Consider the following 22,190-nt stretch of genomic DNA (forward strand, 5'->3'; position numbering starts at 1 on the left):
AGACCCCCAGAATGGAAGCCAAGTGGTGTGACGGTGTAGAGTTGTCCGCTCGACCCTAACGTTTCTGTCATGAGATCTTATTGATGGCCATGGGCCTCACTGAGGTGCCAATCTACACAAGTTATGTTGGCGTAGTTGCTCTCACAGCATGGACTGCACCAGTGGAAGAGATTTGCTCGTTCTTCTTTTCTCTTTTCCTGGAAAAGCATCAACTTAGGAGTGTAGCGCGAGCAAGCTATATCTTCTGCTACTGTAGGTATCATCTCAATGTCATGTGGTGTGATGAGAGGCTGACGGTGTTCATGATTAGGCCTAGCTGTAGTGTAGCACACAGGACTATGGCCAGATGAACATTGGGCTGGTGGGGGCACTGGGAACAGGCCAAGGCGTAGGTAGTACAGCACTGCAATAAAGTCGGTGGTTAAGCTTTTTAATCTCGCTCCTCGGGGCTAGCAGCAGAGACGTAGTGCTGTTCCTGGAGAGAGAGGGGGAGATAAAAGGCTCATTGTTCGAACTGTTGTACATGCCAGCGGCACACAAGCTCTTGATTAGCTCTCACTGTGCGTGACAGTTTGTTTGCACCGCTGGAATTATGGGATTTAGTTGAGTTTTTTTTTTTATTGCGTTGTGATTGAGGACTGTAATGGGACCATTCTGTGCATTGGACTGTTTAATTGTTTTCAGCCTGTTCAGAGTTCTCCAGACACTGCAGTAAAATGCTCTACCTGTAGAGGGGCTGTTGAGTGGAAGGTTTTACAGTGGTAGTGAAACATTATGACACTTTTCATTCAGTACATTTTATCTTGACACCATTTTTCAAAAATTTATTTTTTTCAGTACGTTTATTCACTCATTTATTCAATCTCTGTCCCTTTCCCTGTGTCTGCAGGACAATGTGTTGAACATTATCAACCAGATCATGGATGAATGTATCCCTGGCGACAGAGCCAACAGAGACTTCTGTGTCAAGTTCCCAGAGGAGATTCGCCATGACAACCTGGCTGGACAGCTATGGTTTGGTGCTGAGGTACTGTACTGTATGCCCTCCAGTATCACCTCCCACCACGTTAACAATACATACTCTGCATGAATGTTAGTCTGCTTCACTCTATAGGCTTTCATCATTTACAGTCATGTTTCCTATTTGTTTTCACAATGTAATGGTCAACTGGATCATTGTATAACTCATTATTCTGTGTGTTAGCCACTTGTGCATAGACAAGTTTGTCTTGAAGAAAAATATACAATATTTGAATGAGACTACCCTGGATGACGAAGGGCTAAATAACACAAGTCATTCCCTTCTCTCGCCATCTTTGCGTGAAGTGTCTGGCTGCAGGCTCTATCATTATGAACAGGGAGATAGAGAGCATGGCCATGAGGCCTCTAGCCAAGGACCTGACCAGTAGTCTGGAGGAGGTCCGCAACATCACGCGAGACCAGGCCCTCAGAGACCTCAACTTCTACACAGACCGCATGAGGGACACGCTGCGTCACTTCGACAGCCTCTTTGCTGAGTTTGAGCTCAGGTAGCTACAGGACATCAACATCTTACACTATTGGACATCATCATCAACAACATATTTGGCTGTATGTATTTTAATGTATTTTTACATGATTCCCTCTCTGTCAGCTATGTATCAGCCATGGTGCCTGTGAAGTCTCCCAAAGAATACTATGTTCAGCAGGATGTGATTGTGCTCTTCTGTGAGACTGTGGAGAGGTGAGTTGGGGTGGGGGACAGAGAAAGAGAGACGAACCATGTCACGGGGAAAAGCCATGGGACTGTGTGAAGGCTAGGTTTGAATGTTTAGGTTTGTAACGTTGGAGTTGGTACTCAGATGTCGAGTGGATTAGCAAGTTTCAGACATGGTACTACATGCACGCAGGGTTTATAAAAAATGTCAAGTGGTTGTCCAATATTATTTCACAGCCTCACGTCTTTGTTGTGTTTGTCTCAGGGCACTCAAGCTGGGCTATCTCAGCCAAGATATGATCGATGACTATGAACCCGCTCTGATGTTTACAATCCCCAGACTAGCCATTGTGTGGTAAGTGTTGTTTTCTCTGTCTCCTCTTGTTCATCTTCTAGAACTCTCTGATACTAATAACGTAGCATAATCCCCCTGTCTCTCCCTCAGTGGTCTGGTGGTGTACGGTGAAGGTCCACTCAACCTGGATAGGAAACCAGGGGACATGTCTGAACTCTTCCGGCCCTTCCGCACTTTACTGAAGAAGATCAGGTACTGTTAAGAGGATGCACATGTAGATTGTCCTCTGTATTTAATCATAGGTAGGAAATAGCTCTGAACCATCGCTACAATCTTGTGGACATAATTCGACTTTGCCGAACAGTCTAAAAATCATGGGCCACTATCATCCTCATTGCGTGATTATTTTAGGCTGGACCTTTTTCTTATTAAGGTTGTCTTGTTCCCATAGGGACCTGCTGCAGACCCTGTCAGAGGAGGAGTTGTTGACGCTGGAGCGGAGCCTCTGTATCTCTCAGGACGGGTTCCCCTTAGTCCCAGAGGTTCCCCCCACCCTAGCCCCCACCATCGCCACAGACCCCCTCTCATCCAGCAGCCCCACCGGTGACATCCCACAGGAGCTGACTGAGAAGGAGCAGGAGAGGGAGCAGCAGCAGGAGGTGCTGTCTCTGTGCATCTCCCACATCCAGGATGAGGAGGACAGGGAGTGGGAGGAGGTGGAGAGGGGGGGAGAGGAGGAGCGGGGTAGTCTGTGTGAGGAGGCAGAGGAGGCGGACCAGGCCTGCTCCATGCAATATGATGAGGAGGAGATTGAACAGCTCAACATGATGGTGCACCGCGTGGGGGACGAGATGTTCACGCTGCTGTCCCCTCCCAGCCAGGGCCAGTCCCCAGCCCACCGCCCCAACAGAGGGGGTTCTATCGGTGGCTCCAGCACCGAGGCCTCCCCCATCCGAGTGCTGGTGGGCCAGGGCAGGACAGGTCTCTACCACGAGGAGGAGGACAGAGTCTTCTTCATGGAGGACCTGGACGCAGGAGGGGACCTTGTGACCAGCAGTCGTCTAACCTCGCCTTCCAAAGCCCCTCAGCTCTCTTCTCCTCAGTCCAGCAGGCCTGGCCCCCTGACAGACTCATCCAGGAATGGCTGGCCCACTGAAGCCCAGTCAGATCTGTCCCAGCAGCCCCACGGCCAGCCCTCACAGTGCCCCAGCACCAAGCGACCCAGCCCTGGCCGGGAGCCCCTGTCCTACACTAACGGCTGGGAGGTGGGCCTGGAGGGGGCGGAAACTGCTGAGGTCATTGCACACCGCATGGGAGGGATGAAGCTATCGGCCACAGTCATTTTCAACCCCCACTCCCCCAGCCTGACTGAGCTGGCTGTGGACAAGCTGCTCTTGCCCCGACCCCTCTCCTCCTCAGAGACAGAGCCGTGCACCCCCCTGGTGGCCACAAACTGCCTGCTCAACTCCTGTGTCTGCTGCGGCAGCTGTGAGGTCGGCCATGATGACACCCTCGCCATGGACACCACAGGGCTGGGAATGGGCCTGGGGTTGGACAAACACTGCAAGCCCCACAACTCTGTTATCCAGTCCTCTGCCTGCCGCCTAGCTTCCTCAGGACACGACCTACATGGAAATGGGGTCTCTCCCCCCCAGCTGACGCCCCCCTCTCGCTGCTCTTCAGAGCCACCTCCAGGGGAGGAGGAAGGGGACCAGCGCTGTGACAAGTGCCTGGTGGTGGTGGCCCCGGGGCCTCAGCAGAACAGGAGCCCCATTGGGGTAAGGGGAACCCCAGAATCTTGTTCCCACCAGTGCAGGACAGTGAGGAGGCCTCAGGCCAGCGGGGGAAGTGACAGGACGGGGACCAGAGAGGCAGACAGTGAGTCCAAGGAAGAGATCAAGAAGAACACTAGGTATGAATATACAGAGCATTCGGAAAGTATTCAGACCCCTTGACTTTTTCCACATTTTGTTACGTTACAGCCTTATTCTAAAATGGATTAAATAGTTTTTTCCCCCCTCAATCTACACACAATACCCCATAATGACAAAGAAAACACTGGTTTTTAGACTTAAATATCACATTTGCATAAGTTTTCAGATCCTTTAATCAGTACTTTATTGAAGCACCTTTGGCAGCGATTACAGCCTCGAGTCTTCTCGGGTATGACGCTACCATCTTGGCACACCTGTATTTGGGGAGTTTCTCCCATTTTTCTCTGCAGATCCTCTCCAGCTCTGTCAGGTTGGATGGGGAGCTTCGCAGCACAGCTATTTTCAGGTCTCTCCAGAGATGTTCGATTCCGGGCTCTGGCTGGGCCACTCAAGGACATTCAGAGACTTGTCCCGAAGCCACTCCTGCGTTGTCTTGGCTGTGTGCTTAAGGTCAGTGTCCTGTTGGAAGGTGAACCTTCGCCCCAGTCTGAGGTCCTGAGTGCTCTTGAGCATGTTTTCATCAAGGATTTCGGGAACTTTGCTCTGTTCATCTTTTCCTCGATCCTGACTAGTCTCCCGGTCCCTTCCGCTGAAAAACATCCCCACAGCATGATGCTGCCACCACCATGCTTCACCGTAGGGATGATGCCAGGTTTCTTCCAGACGTGACGCTTGGCATTCAGGCCAAAGAGTTCAATCTTGGTTTCATCAGACCAGAGAATCTTGTTTCTCATGAGTGTGCAAAGCTGTCATCAAGGCTACTTTGAAGTATCTAAAATATATTTTGATTTGTTTTACACTTTTTTGGTTACTACATGATTCTATATGTGTTATTTCATAGTTTCGATGTCTTCACTGTTATTCTACAATGTAGAAAATAGTACAAATAAAGACCCTGGAATGAATAGGTGTGTCAACTTTTGACTGGAATTGTATGTGAATTATTAATTCTTTTTAATACATTTGCAAAATGTTTACATCTGGTTTTGCTTTGTCATTATGGGGTATTGTGTGTAGATTGATAAGGGGGGAAAACAATTGAATCCATTTTAGAATAAGGCTGTAACGTAACAAATTCTGGACAAAGTCAAGGGGTCTGAATACTTTCAGAATGCACTATACATGTGGTGTTTGGGTGATGTGTTATCAGGGCTCCACTTCAAAGCAGGTAGGCCTTAACAACAGTCATTTACATCTCTTTAGAAAGCAAACTTCCTCCACGTCTGGTCTCTGGCTAATTTAATCCACGTCTTGTCATCCAGTTTTATGTTCTGTTTGCCATTTGCACTTTGCTTTATGCTACTTTTGTAGCGTAACATTCACAGATCCTATTTTATATTGCCCATCTGTTATCAGTTTATATTTTTTATTTAATTATGTAGCTTTTCCTCTTTTTTTGTTATTCCCAGTTTTTTTCAGGACTCTCCTCTCAGCTCAGTCTCCAGTAGTGACTGTGAGAGTGTGTCTGTCACCACATGTAGTCTGTCCAGCAGTGCTTACACAGCCAGGTAACCGCTGACCCATTTGTGAGCGGCTGTATCTGTACTGTGTGTGTGTGTGTGTGTGTGTGTGTGGTCTGTTTCATACATCCCTATGTTACAGCTTATGGTCATATAAACCTTTCCCATCAACGTCTCTATTTCACCCATTACTCACTTTGAGATTGAAATCAAACACAACCCCTATTGTACAATGCATATTCAGTACAGTACACAATATGTTGGTGAGCAGTGTTGTGTGTTAAGAATGACAATGAATGTGGCTGTCCCTCCCCCTGCCTCTTATCTCTCCATTCTGTCTCCATCTCCCTTCACTGTATGTCTCCATCTCTCCCTCTCTCTGGCATGTGCGCTCCCCCTGTCTGCTCCAGCCCTGTCAGCAGTCTGACCACGAGCTCGGAGACGTCAGAGGATCTGGACCACCATGATATCCAGCTGGCCCTGCAGGCTGCTAAGATGGCCGCCAGGAACAAGATCCGCTCGCGCTTCCACAGCAGCAGTGACCTCATCCACCGCCTCTTCGTCTGCATATCGGGTATGTCTCTCTCTCAATCAATCAAATGTATTTATAGAGCCCTTTTTACAACAGCAGTTGTCACAAAGTGCTTGTACAGAAACCGAGCCTAAAACCCCAGAGAGCAACTAATGCAGATGTAGAGACAGGGTGGCTAGGAAAAACTCCCTACAAAGTCAAGAACCTATGAAGAAACCTAGATGGGAACCAGGCTTGCTCTTCTGGCTGTGCCCGGTGGAGATTATTCGAGTACGTGGCCAGTAAGGCCAGGTCGTTCTTCAAGATGTTCATAGAAGACCAGCAGGGTCAAATAATAATCAGTGGTTGTACAGGGTGCAAGAGGTCAGCACCTCGGAGTTAATGTTAGTTGGGGGTTCCGTGGCCACAGACAGAACAACATGACCAGGTGGACTGGGGACAGGCAGGAGTCATCAGGCCTAGGACCATGCCTCAGGTTCTCCAGGGGGAGAGAGCGATGGGAGAATTAGAGCAAACATATCTAAGATCACACAGGACACCTGATAAAACAGGAGAATTACACCATATATAACAGACTGACTCTAGTCCCCCGACACAAGCTATTGCAGCATAGATACAGGAGACAGACCGGGTGGGTCAGGGGACACTGTGGCCCTGTCCAAAGTTACCCCCGGACAAGGATAACCCCACCCACTTTGGCAAAGCACAGCCCCCACACAACTAGGGATATCAGCAGGCCACTAACTTACTACTCTGGGACAAGGCCGAGTATAGCCCACAAAGATCTCCCCACCGCACAAGCCCGAGGACAGGAAGGATGGAAGAGCGTGAGCAAGCCAGTGACTCGGCCCCGTAATAGGGTCAGAGGCAGAGAATCCCAGTGGAGATAAGGGATCTGGCAAGGCAGAGACAGCAAGGGTGGTTCGTCACTCCAGTGCCTTGCCAACCGCCTTCACTCTCCTGGGCCAGACTACACTCAATCATAGGACCTACTGAAGAGATGAGTATCAGTAAAGATTTAAAGGTTGAGACCAGCTGTTTGATTAGAAGGAGCCCTGCATCTTGTGACTAGCGTGCGTGTAGGTATGTACTGCAGAACCAAATCGGCGGAAGCCAGTGTAAGGAGGCAGTTTTATTTGAGACGACTGTACAACCCTCGAGATTCATTGTCAGATCTGACAGCAGATCTCTTTGTTTCTTGGTCCCTAGAACTAGCATCTCTGTTTTGTCCGAGTTAAAAAGTTAAATATTTGCCGCCATTCACTTCTTCTTGTCTGAAACACACACTTCCAGGGTAGGCAATTTTGGGGTTTCACTATGTTTCATCTAAATGTACAGCTTGTGTGTCGTCTGCATAACAGTGAAAGTTGACATTGTGTTTCTGAATGACATCACCAAGAGGTTGCATATATAGAGAAAACAATAGGGATCCTAGAATGGATAGTGGTCTCTCGCTCCAAGGGTATAGCTGTAGTTTGATGGGGTAAATCAGTCTATATGTTGCTCATGATTTTGTTATTAATACTTTGACTTCGAAATAAAATGAAAATGTACTTTTATTACTTTACCAAACACCCTCCAACGACTTTACACTGTATTCCACAATGCACTAGCCTACTTGGCTTTTCTCTTATCATATGCACCACAGCGGCAGCCGGTATCCTGTTTATGCCTAGTTTGCACGCCTCCAGTTCCGGTGGCATGCAATTGAAACATGTATCTTTCTTGTTGCTTTCTTTTGCAAAATAACTATGAATTAATGTACTTATTTATTCACCATCACATTAAGGTGTAAGGCGTTTAATGTATTACATGGAAGAATAGCAGGTCTATTTTGCTCCAGAGAAGTAGCTCATTGTTCCCTTGTTGGCGTAGACACTAGCCTAGCATCTAAGAAACGTTAGTTAGCTAGCTATCAAGCTAGCCAGGTTTTCTTAGCAGCTTGTACACAGCCCATTCAGCTAGGATTACGGATTGTCCCGGTAGTGTGACTGTTTTGAATCCCTGCTGTTTTCATCGGCCTTGCGACCTGCCCTGTCTGGAACTGAGAGGAGTAACAGAGTAGTCCACGTTACTACCATGACAAAGACCGTTGAGGACAAAAATTGTTCTACAAGTAGTTCTTAAAACAACAAGAAAATGGCTTGAAGTTTTGTCCAAATACTGGTGGAGTCAACTAATAAAACAAGGGACTATTTGACCAGAGAGTTCCAGGACCTGAAGAACAGTTAGCAGTTCTCCCAGTGTCAGATCGATGAGTTTAAAGAGGAGAACGGCAAGATGAACGCAATCTGTAAGGCATTGAGAGAGGATATCAGTTGTCCACACGAGACCTGGACGGAGTTTGAGGACTATCCTGAAGCTGTGCGCCAGAAGAGGAAAGAACTTATCCCAGCCATGAAAGCTGCCAAAGCGCGTGGGTACATTGCTTACATCCACTGTGACAGTCTCATTGTCCACCCTCCCTCCCAAAAGCTTGGAAGGGATGAGAGCCAAGCATGTCGTTTCGTAGCTTCAACCCCCCCAGCACACACACAATTACACACACAAAGTGATTGATGGAATGCTGTTTAATCTTTTGCTTTGTTTGTTCTTCTTCATTTTTTATTTCCATTTCTGATGAACTACTCAGGAAAGGGCTAAAAATGGTCCACCACCCAAAGGACATCCAGCCAACTTGACACAACTGTTCGAAGCATTGGAATCAACATGGGCCAGCATCCCTGTGGAGTGCTTTCGACACCTTGTAGAGTCCATGCCCTGACGATTTGAAGCTGTTCTGAGGGCAAAAGGGGGTGAAAATCAATATTAGGAAGGTGTTCCTAATGTTTTGTACACTCAGCGTATGTGTAGCTTTAGAAATAAGGTTCATGAAATCAATAACTTGATAACATCAGATAACATTCATATATTAGCCACCTCTGAGACTCACTTGGATAATTCATTTCATGATACAGCAGTAGCAATTCAAGGATATAACATCTACAGAAGAGACAGGAATGCCTATGGGGGAGGTGTTGCTGTATATATTCAGAGTCATATCCCTGTAATGCTTAGACAAGATCTCATGTCAAGTGTTATTAGAGCGTTGTGGTTGCAGGTTCACCAGTCTCATCTAAAGCCTGTTATTTTACAATGTTGCTATAGGCCACCAAGTGCTAACAGTCAGTATCTAGATAATGTCTGTGTGATCAATGCTTAATAGTGTATATGATGTAAATTGCGATATCTACTTTCTTGGGGACCTGAATATTGACTGGTTTTCATCAAGATGGCCGCTCATCAAGCTGGCCGCTCAAGATTACTAATCTGGTTCAGGTTATTAATCAACCTATCAGGGTGTTTACAAACCCTACTTGAGTTATATCATCCACATGTATTGATCATATTTGTATTAATACTGTAGAACTTTGTTCTAAAGCTGTATCTGTACCCAGTGGATGCAGTGATCATAATATAGTGGTTGTATCCAGGAAAGCCCAGGTTCTTAAAGATGGGCCTAAAATACTGTGTAAGAGATCATATAAAATATTTAGCTATGTGGATTATAAACTCAGCAAAAAATTAAACGTCCCTTTTTCAGGACCCTGTCATTCAAAGATAATTCATAAAAATCCAAATAACTTTACAGATCTTCATTGTAAAGGGTTTAAACACTGTTTCCCATGCTTGTTCAATGAACCATAAACAATTAATGAACATGCACCTGTGGAACGGTCGTTAACCCCTCTGGGCTAGGTGGCACCAAATCGTCCCACCTACGTAACAGCCAGTGCAATCCCGTGGCGCGTTATTCAAAAACCTTAGAAATGCAAAACCTTCAATTTTTCAAACATATGACTATTTTACACCATTTTAAAGATAAGACTCTCGTTAATCTAACCACACTGTCCGATTTCAAAAAGGCTTTACAACGAAAGCGAAACATTAGATTATGTCATCAGAGTACCCAGCCAGAAATAATCAGACACCCATTTTTCAAGCTAGCATATAATGTCACATAAACCCAAACCACAGCTAAATGTAGCACTAACCTTTGATGATCTTCATCAGATGACAACCCTAGGACATTATGTTATACAATACATGCATGTTTTGTTCAATCAAGTTCATATTTATATCAAAAAACAGCTTTTTACATTAGCATGTGACTAGCATTTCCACCGAACACTGCCGGTGAATTTACTAAATTACTCACGATAAACGTTCACAAAAAGCATAACAATTATTTTAAGAATTATAGATACAGAACTCCTCTATGCACTCGATATGTCCGATTTTAAAATAGCTTTTCGGTGAAAGCACATTTTGCAATATTCTCAGTAGATAGCCCGGCATCACAGGGCTAGCTATTTAGACACCCAGCAAGTTTAGCACTCATCAAAGTCAGATTTACTATAAGAAAAATGTTATTACCTTTGCTGTCTTCGTCAGAATGCACTCCCAGGACTTCTACTTCAATAACAAATGTTGGTTTGGTCCAAAATAATCCATCGTTATATCCAAACAGCGGCATTTTGTTCGTGCGTTCAAGACACTATCCGAAAGGGTAAATAAGGGTTACGAGCATGGCGCAATTCGTGACAAAAAAATTCTAAATATTCCATTACCGTACTTCGAAGCATGTCAACCACTGTTTAAAATCAATTTTTATGCCATTTTTCTCGTAAAAAAGCGATAATATTCCGACCGGGAATCTGCATTTAGGTAAACAGACGAAAAAAAATAAAGCATTCGGTCGACTCGGGCACCACCTAAGCCCACAGTACTCTGAGCGGCCACTTGCCAAACGCGATAAAGTGTTTCAGCCAGAGCCTGCCTCGATATCGTTCAGCTTTTTCCCGGGCTCTGAGAGCCTATGGGAGCCGTAGGAAGTGTCACGTTAGAGCAAAGATCCTAAATCTTCAATAAAAACAGCCTAGATGAAACACATCTTGTCAGACAGGCCACTTCCTGTACAGAATCTTCTCAGGTTTTGGCCTGCCATATGAGTTCTGTTATACTCAGACACCATTCAAACAGTTTTAGAAACTTTAGGGTGTTTTCTATCCAAAGCCAATAATTATATGCATATTCTAGTTACTGGGCAGGAGTAGTAACCAGATTAAATCGGGTACGTTTTTTATCCGGCTGTGTCAATACTGCCCCCTAGCCCTAACAGGTTAAGACACTAACAGCTTACAGACGGTAGGCAATTGAGGTCACAGTTCTGAAAACTTAGGCCACTAAAGAGGCCTTTCTACTGACTCTGAAAAACACCAAAAGAAAGATGCCCAGGGTCCCTGCTCATCTGCGTGAACGTGCCTTAGGCATGCTACAAGGAGGCATGAGGACTGCAGATGTGTCCAGGGCAATAAATTGCAATGTCTGTACTGTGAGATGCCTAAGACAGCGCTACAGAGAGACGGGACAGACAGCTGATCGTCCTCGCAGTGGCAGACCACGTGTAACAACACCTGCACAGGATCGGTACATCTGAACATCACACCTGCGGGACAGCTACAGGATGGCAACAACAACTGCCCGAGTTACACCAGGAACGCACAATCCCTCCATCAGTGCTCAGACTGTCCGCAATCGGCTGAGAGAGGCTGGACTGAGGGCTTGTAGGCCTGTTGTAAGGCAGGTCCTCACCAGATATCACCAGCAACAACGTCGCCTATGGGCACAAACCCACCGTCGCTGGACCAGACAGGACTGGCACAAAGTGCTCTTCACTGACGAGTCGCGGTTTTGTCTCACCAGGGGTGATGGTCGGATTTGCGTTTATCGTCGAAGGAATAAGCGTTAGAGGCCTGTACTCTGGAGCGAAATCGATTTAGAGGTGGGAGGTCCATCATGGTCATGGCCTGCAAGACAGGAATGTCAGTGTTCTGCCATGGCCAGCGAAGAGCCCAGATCTCAATCCCATTGAGCACGTCTGGGACCTGTTGGATCGGAGGGTGAGGGCTAGGGCCATTCCCCCCAGAAATGTCCGGGAACTTGCAGGTGCCTTGGTGGAATAGTGGGGCAACATCTCACATCAAAAACTGGCAAATCTGGTGCAGTCCATGAAGAGGAGATGCACTGCAGTACTTAATGCAGCTGGTGGCCACACCAAATACTGTTTCTTTTGATTTTGACCCCCCTCTTTGTTCAGGGACACATTATTTAATTTCTGTTAGTCACATGTCTGTGGAACTTGTTCAGTTTATGTCTCAGTTGTTGAATCTTTTTATGTTCATACAAATATTTACACGTTACGTTTGCTGAAAATAAACGCAGTTGAGGGGATGTTTTATTTTTTTTGCTGAGTTTATATATTTTTGTTGGTCTGTGATTGATAAGGAGCATCCAGACTGCACGTGATTAATTTATGAAATTGCTTCTTCTAATTATTGATTAACATGTACATGTTAAAGTGACTGTTAGAACTGTTAAGGCTCCATGGATTGATGAGGAATTGAAAAACTGTATGGTTGGAAGAGATGGGGGAAAAAGGAGTGGCTAATAAGTCTGGCTGCACATCTGACTGGCTGACTTATGTGACTAAATTCAACGAAAAGAAGAAGTAACTGTATTATGAAGGCAAGGTCAATGATATAAAGAATGATGGGGGGAAAGTGCTTTTAATGAAATTATGGGCAGTAAGACAAATTCAACTCCATCTGTCATCAAATCAGAGCTTATTCATCACAAAACCATTTGATGTTGGCAAAAAAACAATTTTATGATTATTTTATTGGCAAAGTGGGCAAACTTAGGCAGGAAATGCCAACAACAAACAGTGTGGCATCCTATTCATGTATAAAAAAAATTATAATAATGAAAAAAAAGCATTGTAAGTTTGAATTTTGTGAAGTTAGTGTGGGAGAGGTGGAAAAAGTATAGCTCAATAATGACAAACCTCCTGACATTGACAACTTAGATGGAAAGCTACTGAGGATGGTAGCTGACTCTATAGCCACTCCTACAGTATATTATGTCTTAACTTTAATCTGAGCCTAGAGGAAAGTGTTTGTCCTCAGGCCTGGAGGGAAGCAAAAGTCATTTCGCTACCCAAGAAAGGTTGGCTGTTAGAACCAATCAGCTTGCTGCCGGCTCTTAGCAAACTGTTGGGAAAATTGTGGGAGCTGTACTAGTATATATCAGTGCAGCCTTTATTATTGACCATAACCTGTTGACAAAACGTATGTGTTATGGCTTTTTAACCCCTGCCATATCGTGGATTCAGAGCTATCTATCTAATAGAAGAGGGTTTTCTTTAATGGAAGCTTCTCTAATGTTAAACATGTGAAGTCAAAAATCGAATCAAATTGTATTTGTCACATGTGCTGAATACAACAGACCTTACAGTGAAATGCTTACTTACAAGCCCTTAACCAACAATGCAGTTTTAAGAAAAATAAGTGTTAAAGTATTTACTAAAACTGAAAAAAAGAAATAGAACAACAACAAATAATAAAGAGCAACAATAAAATAATAGTAATGAGGCTATATACAGGGTGTACAGGTTAGAGGTAATTAAGGTAATATGTAGGTAAAGTGACAATGCATAGATAAAAAACAGAGTGGCAGCAGTGTAAAACTTGGGGTGGGGGGACTCAATGCAAATAGTCTGGGTAGCCATTTGATTAGCTGTTCAGGAGTCTTATGGCTTGGGGGTAGAAGCTGTTAAGAAGCCTTTTGGACCTAGACTTGGTGCTCCGGTACCGCTTTCTGTGCAGTAGCAGAGAGAACAGTCTATGACTAGGGTGGCTAGAGTCATTGGGAATTTTTTGGGCCTTCCTCTGACATCGCCTGGTATAGAGGTCCTGGATGGCAGGAAGCTTGGCTCCAGTGATGTACTGGTCCGTTCACACTACCCTTTGTAGTGCCTTGTGGTCGGAGGCCGAGCAGTTGCCATACCAGGCAGTGATGCAACCAGTCAGGATGCTCTCGATAGTGCAGCTGTAGAACCTTTTGAGGATCTGAGGACCCATTCCAAATCTTTTCAGTCTCCTGAGGGGGAATAGGTTTTGTCGTGCCCTCTTCACGACTGTCGTGGTGTGTTTTTGGACCATGATAGTTCGTTGGTGATGTGGACACCAAGGAACCTGCACTCAACCTGCTCCACTACAGCCCCATCAATGAGAATGGGGGCGTGCTCTGTCCTCCTTTTCCTGTAGTCCAGTCATCTTCTTTGTCTTTATCACATTGAGGGAGAGGTTAGGTTGAGGAGAGGAGAGGTTTTTATCCTGGCACCACACGGCCAGGTCTCTGATCTCCCTATAGGCTGTCTCATCGTTGTCGGTGATCAAGCCTACCACTATTTTTGTCATCGGCAAAATTAATGGTGGTGTTGGAGTCGTGCTTGGCCATGCAGTCATGGGTGAACAGGGAGTACAGGAGGGCACATACCCCTGAGCGGCCCCCATGTTGAGGATCAGCGTGGCAGATGTGTTGTTACCTACCCTTACCACCTGGGGGGTGACCTGTCAGGAAGTCCAGGATCCAGTTGCAGAGAGAGGTGTTTAGTCCCAGGGTCCTTAGCTTAGTGATGAGCTTTGAGGGCACTATGGTGTTGAACACTGAGCTATAGTCAATGAATAGCTTTCTCACGTAGGTGTTCCTTTTGTCCAGGTGGGAAAGGGCAGTGTGGAGTGCAATAGAGATTGATTCATTGTGGATCTGTTGGGGCGGTATGCAAATTGTAGTTGGTCTAGGGTTTCTGGGATAATGGTGTTGTGAGCCATGACCAGCCTTTCAAAGCGCTGCATGGCTACAGACGTGAGTGCTACGGGTCGGTAGTCATTTAGGCAGGTTTTCTTTGACAAAGGAACATGGTGGTCTGCTTGAAACATGTTGGTATTACAGACTCGGTCAGGGACAGGCTGAAAATGTCAGTGAAGACACTTGCCAGTTGGTCAACGCATGCTCAGAGACACGTCCTGGTAATCCATCTGGCCTTGTGAATGTTGACCTGTTTTAAGGTCTTACTCACATCGGCTACAGAAAGCGTTATCACACTGTCATCCGGAACAGCTGGTGCTCTCATCCATGCTTCAGTGTTGCTTGCCTCGACGCGAGCATATAAGTAATTTAGCTCGTCTGGTAGGCTCGTGTCACTGGGGAGCTCGCGGTTGTGCTTCCCTTTGTAGTCCGTAATAGTTTGCAAGCCCTGCCACATCCGACGAGTGTTGGAGCCGGTGTAGTAGGATTCAATCTTAGTCCTGTATTGACGCTTTGCCTGTGGTTCGTTGGAGGGCATAGCGGGATTTCTTATTAGCTTCCGGGTTAGAGTCCCGCTCCTTGAAAGCGGCAGCTCTACCCTTTAGCTCAGTGCAGATGTTGCCTGTAATCCATGGCTTCTGGTTGGGGTATGTATGTACGGTCACTGTGGGGACATCAATGCACTTATTGATGAACCCAGTGACTGATGTGGTGTAGTCCTCAATGCCATCGGAAGAATCCCAGAACATATTCCAGTTTGTGCTAGCAGAACAGTCCTGTAGCTTAGCATCTGCGTCATCTGACCACTTCCGTATTGAATGAGTCACTGGTACTTCCTGCTATAGTTTTTGTTTGTAAGCAGGAATTAGGAGGATATAGTTATGGTCAGATTTGCCAAAATGGAGGGGGAGGGAGAGCTTGGTACGTCCCTCTGTGTATGGAGTAAAGGTGGTCTAGAGGTATTTTTTTTGTCTTTTTTGGGGGGTTGCACATGTAACATGCTGGTAGAAATTAGGTCAAACGGATTTAAGTTTCCTTTCATTAAAGTCCCCGGCCACTTGGAGCGCCGCCTCTGGATGAGCGTTTTCTTGTTTGCTTATGGCCCTATAGCGCTCGGTGAGTGCGGTCTTAGTGCCAGCATCGGTTTGTGGTGGTAAATAGACAGCTACGAAAAATATAGATAACTCTCTTGATAAATAGTGTGGTCTACAGCTTATCATGAGATTCTCTACTTCAGGCAAGCAAAACCTTGAGCATTCCTTAATATTAGATTTTGTGCACCAGCTGTTATTGACAATTAGACACAGAACGCCACCCCTTGTCTTACCGGAGGCAGTTGTTCTATCTTGCCGATGAACGGAAAACCCAGCCAGCTGTTATCCATGTCGTCGTTCAGCCACGACTCGGTGAAACATGAGATATTACCGTTTTTAATGTCCCGTTGGTAGGATAGTCTTGATCTGAGTTCATCCAGTTTATTCTCCAATGATTGCACGTTGGCTAATAGGACAGATGGTAGAGTTGGATTACCCACTCGCCGTCGGATCCTTACAAGACACCCCAACCTACGTCCCCGATATCTCCTTCTCTTTCTCGTGTGAATCATGGGGATTTAGGCCTTGTTGGGTGTCTGAAGTAAATCCTTTGCGTCCGACTCGTTAAAGAAAAGATCTTTGTCCAGTACGAGGTGAGTAATCGCTGTACTGATATCCAGAAGGTATTTTTGGTCATAAGAGACAGTGGCAGAAACATTATGTACAAAATAAGTTATAAATAACGCAAAAAAACACACACAATAGCACAATTAGTTAGAAGCCTGTAAAACGGCAGCCATCTCCTCCAACACCATTGTTCATTGTGTGGTGTATCGCAAGGCAGCTCCCTTCTACTCTTTTCTATTTTTACCAATGACCTGCCACTGGCATTTAACAAAGCCTATATGTCCATGTATGATGATGGTTCAACCCTATACAAATCAGTAACCACAGCTTGTGAAATCACTGCAAGCCTAAACAAAGAGTTGCAGTCAGTTAGAATGGCTGGCCAGTAAGAAACTGGTCCTGAACATCTCTAAAATTAAGATTATTGTATATGGTACAAATTATTCCCTAAATTCTAGACCTCAGCTGAATCTGGTAATGAATGGTGTGACTGTTGCGCAAGTTTAGGACATTAAATTACTTGGCGTTACCTTAGATTGTAAACTGTCATGGTCAAAACATATTGATTCAGTGGTTGTAAAGATGGGGAGAGGTCTGTCCGTAATAAAGAGATTATCTGCTTTTTTGACACCGCACTCCACAAAGCAAGTCCTGCAGGCTCTAGTTTTATCTTATCTTGATTATTGTCCAGTCATACTAGAAAGACCTAGTTAAGCTGCAGCTGGCTCAGAACAGAGTGGCACGTTTTGCTCTTCATTCTAATCAGAGGGCTAATATCCAGTTTCTCTTGGCTAAGAGTTGAGAAACGATTGACTGCATCGCTTCTTGTTTTTATAAGAAACAATGTGTTGGAAATTCCAAATTGTTTGTATATTAACTTACACACAGCACTGATACACACACTTACCCCACCAGACATGCCACCAAGGGTCTTTTCACAGTCCCCAGGTCAAATTCAAGGAAACGTACAGTATTATACAGAGCCATGATTTCATCTCATATAGCGCAAGTGAACAGCAAACCTGGTTTAAAAAAACAAATAAAGCAACGCCTCTCCCCCATGTGACCTATTTGTGTGTATGTACTGACATGTATTTGTAACTGATGGATGCACAAACACACACACACTACATGTTAATGTTTTTAAATGTATGTGAATTGTAAAGTCTTTTGTCATTAATGTATTTTTCGTTATGTGTTGCACCCCAGTAAGACTAGCTTTCGCCATTGGCGTCGGCTAATGGTGATCCTAATAAAAACAATTAATAATAATGTCATTGGTTCCTCTTGACCCCTTGACCTCCAGGTGTTGCTGACCAGCTGCAGACAAACTATGCCGCAGACCTTCGAAGCATTCTGAAGACACTGTTTGAAGTCATGGCTACCTCTGAGCAGGGGGACAATGACAAGGAGAAGGGTGAGGAACAGATGCTTCTGTTTAGGTTTTTTAATCTTTACATCAGGGTTAACATGCAGTAATGTCAGGTGTGTTAGTGTAGTTCTTCCAGTGTGTTTGTCTGTGATGGTAATGACACGGCTGTGCTCTGTGTGGTGGTGCAGCATGTCCAGGGCTGCGCAGTGCTGTGCTGGAGGACTGTTCTCTCTGTCAGGAGACCATCTCCTCCTCGGAGCTGGCAGCCAAGGCCCTGGAGGGACAGTTTGAAGGTCAGCACCTCCCTTTTCTCCTTAAAACACATACACACACGACATGCATGCACACAGTGTGACACACAAATAAACAAGCACCACTATTAATGTGCCCCTGCTTTTCCCATGTAGATCCCCCAGACTGGGTTCCCGATGAGGAATGTGACTCCTGCATCACCTGTAAGGCCCCCTTCACCGTCATTCGCAGGAAGCACCACTGTAGGAGCTGTGGCAAGGTAACCCAAAACACCTGAACAGATCTCCTTTAGAATTGTCTATATTACATCAAATAAATGAAGAACAATCAAATGTACCTTGTTTGTTCTGTGTCATTTTAGATCTTCTGCTCTCGCTGCTCCTCCCACTCAGCCCCGTTACCGCGGTACGGCCAGGTGAAGGCCGTCAGGGTGTGTACACACTGCTACATGTTCCACGTCACACCGTTCTACAGCGACAAGACTGGCATCTGACCCCTGCTCTACCAACTGATCCCCCCCCCACCTCGCTGCATCTACAGGAGCATATCCAGGGGATATGAGGCTATATTCAAAGTACATCCCCAACTACACAGAGAAACCTTATCGATCATCTTCATCACACTGCACAGCAAGGCAAGGCTTTGGAATAAGGACATGGATGAGAGGGCAGAGAGATGGAACGAGGTCGGATGTGGAGGCGCATAAACTATGATTAGACCCTTTCTTTTGTTTTTGCGATGCTGCTGCTGCCTGAAAGGGAACCAAAGGGCCTAATGCTATGCTGTCCTCCTGACTCACTGATGCCTGCCTGCCTGTAGAGGCAGATAAAGAAAAAACTGGAAATAAGGTTTTGAACAGGCTACTCTGGACCGGTCCAGTGCTTTAAGAACAGCTTCTGGGAATGTTTGCAGCTGAAGAGGGAGAGAAAGCCTTTTGTGTTTTATTGCTTGTGTATAACAAAGGCCTTCTGACATGTACTATGCTTTAGCGGGCTTCCCACACTTGTGCCAGAGCTCTGACAGGGCTCCGATTACTTTAAAGAACGGAAGTCATAATAAACATGTAAATAAGGATAATTATGTTGATAGTGATGATGATCTCCGCACAACTGATCTCGCTTGTTTGGCCGCAAAGGTTTTAATTTTAGTTTGTCATGTAATTCCTGATGCTGTGAGGATGAGGAGGGGAAAGCAATCCTCATCAGGCTACCTAATAGCGAAGCTACAGAAAAAGAGATTTTATGAATTGATTCCTACCACGGAGATGTGGCTTATTTGGCAATGTTTTTAACGGCAATTTAATTTGTGATATAATTTCATATGGGATTTTTATTTTATCGACTGTGTCTCAAAGGACACAAAAGATTAGCTGGCCTTTTATAACAATGTGGGCTGTGCCTATTGCTTTTACAGTCACAACATACAATGTGTTTTTTTTTAAGTGCTTTATCTCATTCCCTACCCATCCCATCTTTAACATGCAACCCCTCAACCTCTGAGGTTGACATGGTCACATCAGTCACTCTCTCAGGCATTTAACGCCCTCTGGTGGAGAGACTTTTTCAGCACCTATATTATGGGATTGTTAGAATCATGGAGTGTATGATGCCTGTCTCCCATCAGTTGGTCAAGGCAGCTTTGTTTCCTCCTGATTGTGCAATATAGTTTTCCCCTCTGTGTATGTTGTTGCCAAACACATTTATCTTAAGTATATTTCAACTCTCCCAGTGGTCACACTGACAGCACACTTTTCTAGACAGGATTCACTAAAACCGAGACTAACCTCTCCTACTACACTAAGCATTGATATACATTGTCATGATCTAGGTTACATGCCTGCTGCTGTTGCAGAAACATATGTGATCTGTAGGGAAATCAGTTAGAATATGTTACAGATAGTAAGTTCAATTTAAACCAGACTGTTTTGTTCATCCTTACCTGGTTATACATTATCCCCAGACCTCTCTGCACAAAATACTACTATTCCCAGTAGGTAACCACTTCCTCTACTCTTACATCATGATTTCCTCCTGCTCCCTCTAGTCATTTCTGATATGGAGGGGAAGCTTCACCATCTAGGTTACAATGGAGAATGCGTTTGAGTTGATGTTGATAGAGGAATGTTCAATCTGACATAACTGGCTCAAACAACCATGGCCTTCTACGCTTCAAGTCCGCACCAGTTATATCAAATCTGCCCTGATTTATAAGCTAATTCTCAGGCTTTATCTTGTCTAGATCGCTTTATACTTCTACACGGTTTATTTGTATTGAGGAAAATTTAAAGACCTTAAGATTATGTAATTGTTTTATAAACAACATGAAATTGTAAATCTCTATAAATCTATTACTACTTTTTCAGTATGGTGCAGTAATTCAATGACTGCGTATCCTATTACTTCAGAGCTTGTTATTTTGTAAAGGCTAGCATATTTCAGTAATAAGAGCCATGTGAAACATTTGGGAAAACTGAAATAATGTTATTTTAGTTTTAAATGTCATGTAAATTAAATTACTTTTTCCTTTGAATAAGTGTTTATCCTAATTTCTGTGTTTATACCACTATCCATTCATGTTCATCTCATTCTCTCAGGCAGTTGTGACATTTATGTCAACTCGTCATTGATATGGTCTTGACTCTTGTGTGCACAGCATCAATCACACACAACTTGATCCAAAGGGATTTAATGTCATTTGAGCATGCTTCTTTTGCCTGAAGACCCTGAATGTATTTCAGCTGTTCTATCGATCACTACAAACGGGTCGTCACTAGTTACCAAAGTCATAAACTCTGCCTATTTCTACCATTTCTATTCTTAAACCTAATCTCAAATTTAACTTTAACCTTATGCCTAACCTTAAATTAAAACCAAAAAAGTTACTTTTTGTTTGACGAATTTCTGTGATATATGACTGGAAACTAGTGCACACCCTATAAACGCCATTTGGCCGGAGCGATGTGGCTGGGTAGTCAGGCAAACGCTTCCCTGCTCTTGGCCTCTTGTCACGTTCTCAGGTGAGATACAGCCCAGTCCCACTGGGTGGCAGCACCTATTCATTAGATGCAGCATTGGCTGCTATCTGACTGATACATGTAGCTCTGTTATCCATAGTACATTAATGTAACTCACCCCTAACAATTAAATGTTTCCAATTATTCCTCAGGGGATGTGATAAGCATTGCTGAAAACATATGTGGATCTTGTTAGACTCACTATGACTGGTATGGTGGGTCTCCTGTCTGTTTGTTCTGAGGGTAGGATTAAAGTTTCCTTTTTAAATAGCGATCTAAAGATCGGTATTGTTTTCTCGTGATGGTCAAGGTCAGGATTTGGGTATTAAACTTATCTTAGATCTTTTACAGGGGTGACCCTCGGCAATTTAAATTGAGGCATATACAATTTTTATATATTACTCGTGTGATCTAGGCGATTGGATTATGATAGTGAGAAAGAAAGAGTTCATTTTGATAGATTTATCCAGCCCTTGTATGTGATTGGTCAAAAGTTGAGAACTGGGATGGCAACTATCTCTGCACTCCGTAATTATTGTAGTGGATGTGAAGTGGAGTCCACTGTAAACACCAGTTGGAAACAGACTTTAAAAACGATCTATTTGTTTCCAATTTGTCGAAGTTAATGCAACATTTTAATGGATACCCATCTGTGATGAATGGACGCATTTGATTGTATGCTTCGACTGATTTCAGCTTTTCCATTCCATAGACCGATCTACAGGCTGTCAGCGATCATTATAGTTGTGTTCGAGAGCGGTCGATGAAATCGGCCTCTAATAAATAATGGAGACCGTGCGGACATCTATGAGAATGAGTTGCCCGTTTTTAATGAAGAGGCTGATACGAGGTTAACTTACTTTACTGTAAACGTCAGGTATGTAATTCAGAGTTAACATTGTGCATAATATGCACTGCATATGACCTTGTTCATACGATTATATTGTTCGCAATAGTTCATAAAAATATATATATTTCAATTTAAGACATGAATGGCTACGTATTATTAACAATTGATTGCTTACAGTTATATGAATAATTACTATTTAATTTACCATGATGTGAATTTTTAGATAGGCTATGTATGGACTATGGTAACATGTTATGCAGTAATTCATGAATGCAAATGGTGACAATTATACAATATAATACAGCTGTGTATCAGATAAAAAAATATTAATTTTACTTGTATATTCATTTATCAGAGGGGGCAATCTGTGAGAGCAGCACTACTTAAATGAGTGTGCACCATATTGACCACAGATATTTATTGAAAATAATAGA

The 22,190-nt window shown here is 44.3% G+C and overlaps 2 protein-coding genes across 3 annotated transcripts in view; both read left to right on the forward strand.

The window, feature by feature from the left end:
- Positions 1–20,422, forward strand: part of LOC106598081 (lateral signaling target protein 2 homolog) — a 58,400-nt gene extending 37,978 nt beyond the window's left edge. Inside the window, exons 3-14 of one of the 2 annotated variants that reach the window (XM_014189170.2) lie at positions 890–1,027; positions 1,327–1,529; positions 1,634–1,723; positions 1,962–2,051; positions 2,142–2,243; positions 2,443–3,903; positions 5,335–5,433; positions 5,796–5,959; positions 17,576–17,686; positions 17,830–17,934; positions 18,049–18,152; positions 18,255–20,422. In XM_014189170.2, the coding sequence (XP_014044645.2) occupies positions 890–1,027; positions 1,327–1,529; positions 1,634–1,723; positions 1,962–2,051; positions 2,142–2,243; positions 2,443–3,903; positions 5,335–5,433; positions 5,796–5,959; positions 17,576–17,686; positions 17,830–17,934; positions 18,049–18,152; positions 18,255–18,386 (2,799 nt within the window). In that variant the 3' untranslated portion in view covers positions 18,387–20,422. The remainder of the gene's footprint in view (positions 1–889; positions 1,028–1,326; positions 1,530–1,633; positions 1,724–1,961; positions 2,052–2,141; positions 2,244–2,442; positions 3,904–5,334; positions 5,434–5,795; positions 5,960–17,575; positions 17,687–17,829; positions 17,935–18,048; positions 18,153–18,254) is intronic. The other variant, XM_014189201.2, reaches the window with a different exon arrangement.
- Positions 20,423–21,401: 979 nt separating this feature from the next.
- Positions 21,402–22,190, forward strand: part of LOC106598245 (fibroblast growth factor receptor-like 1) — a 56,580-nt gene continuing 55,791 nt past the window's right edge. Inside the window, exon 1 of the mRNA XM_014189338.2 lies at positions 21,402–21,783. The gene's annotated coding sequence lies outside the window, so the exon portion shown is untranslated. The remainder of the gene's footprint in view (positions 21,784–22,190) is intronic.

Source organism: Salmo salar, chromosome ssa01 (genome assembly GCF_905237065.1).
Source record: "Salmo salar chromosome ssa01, Ssal_v3.1, whole genome shotgun sequence".
Classification (NCBI taxonomy): domain Eukaryota; kingdom Metazoa; phylum Chordata; class Actinopteri; order Salmoniformes; family Salmonidae; genus Salmo; species Salmo salar.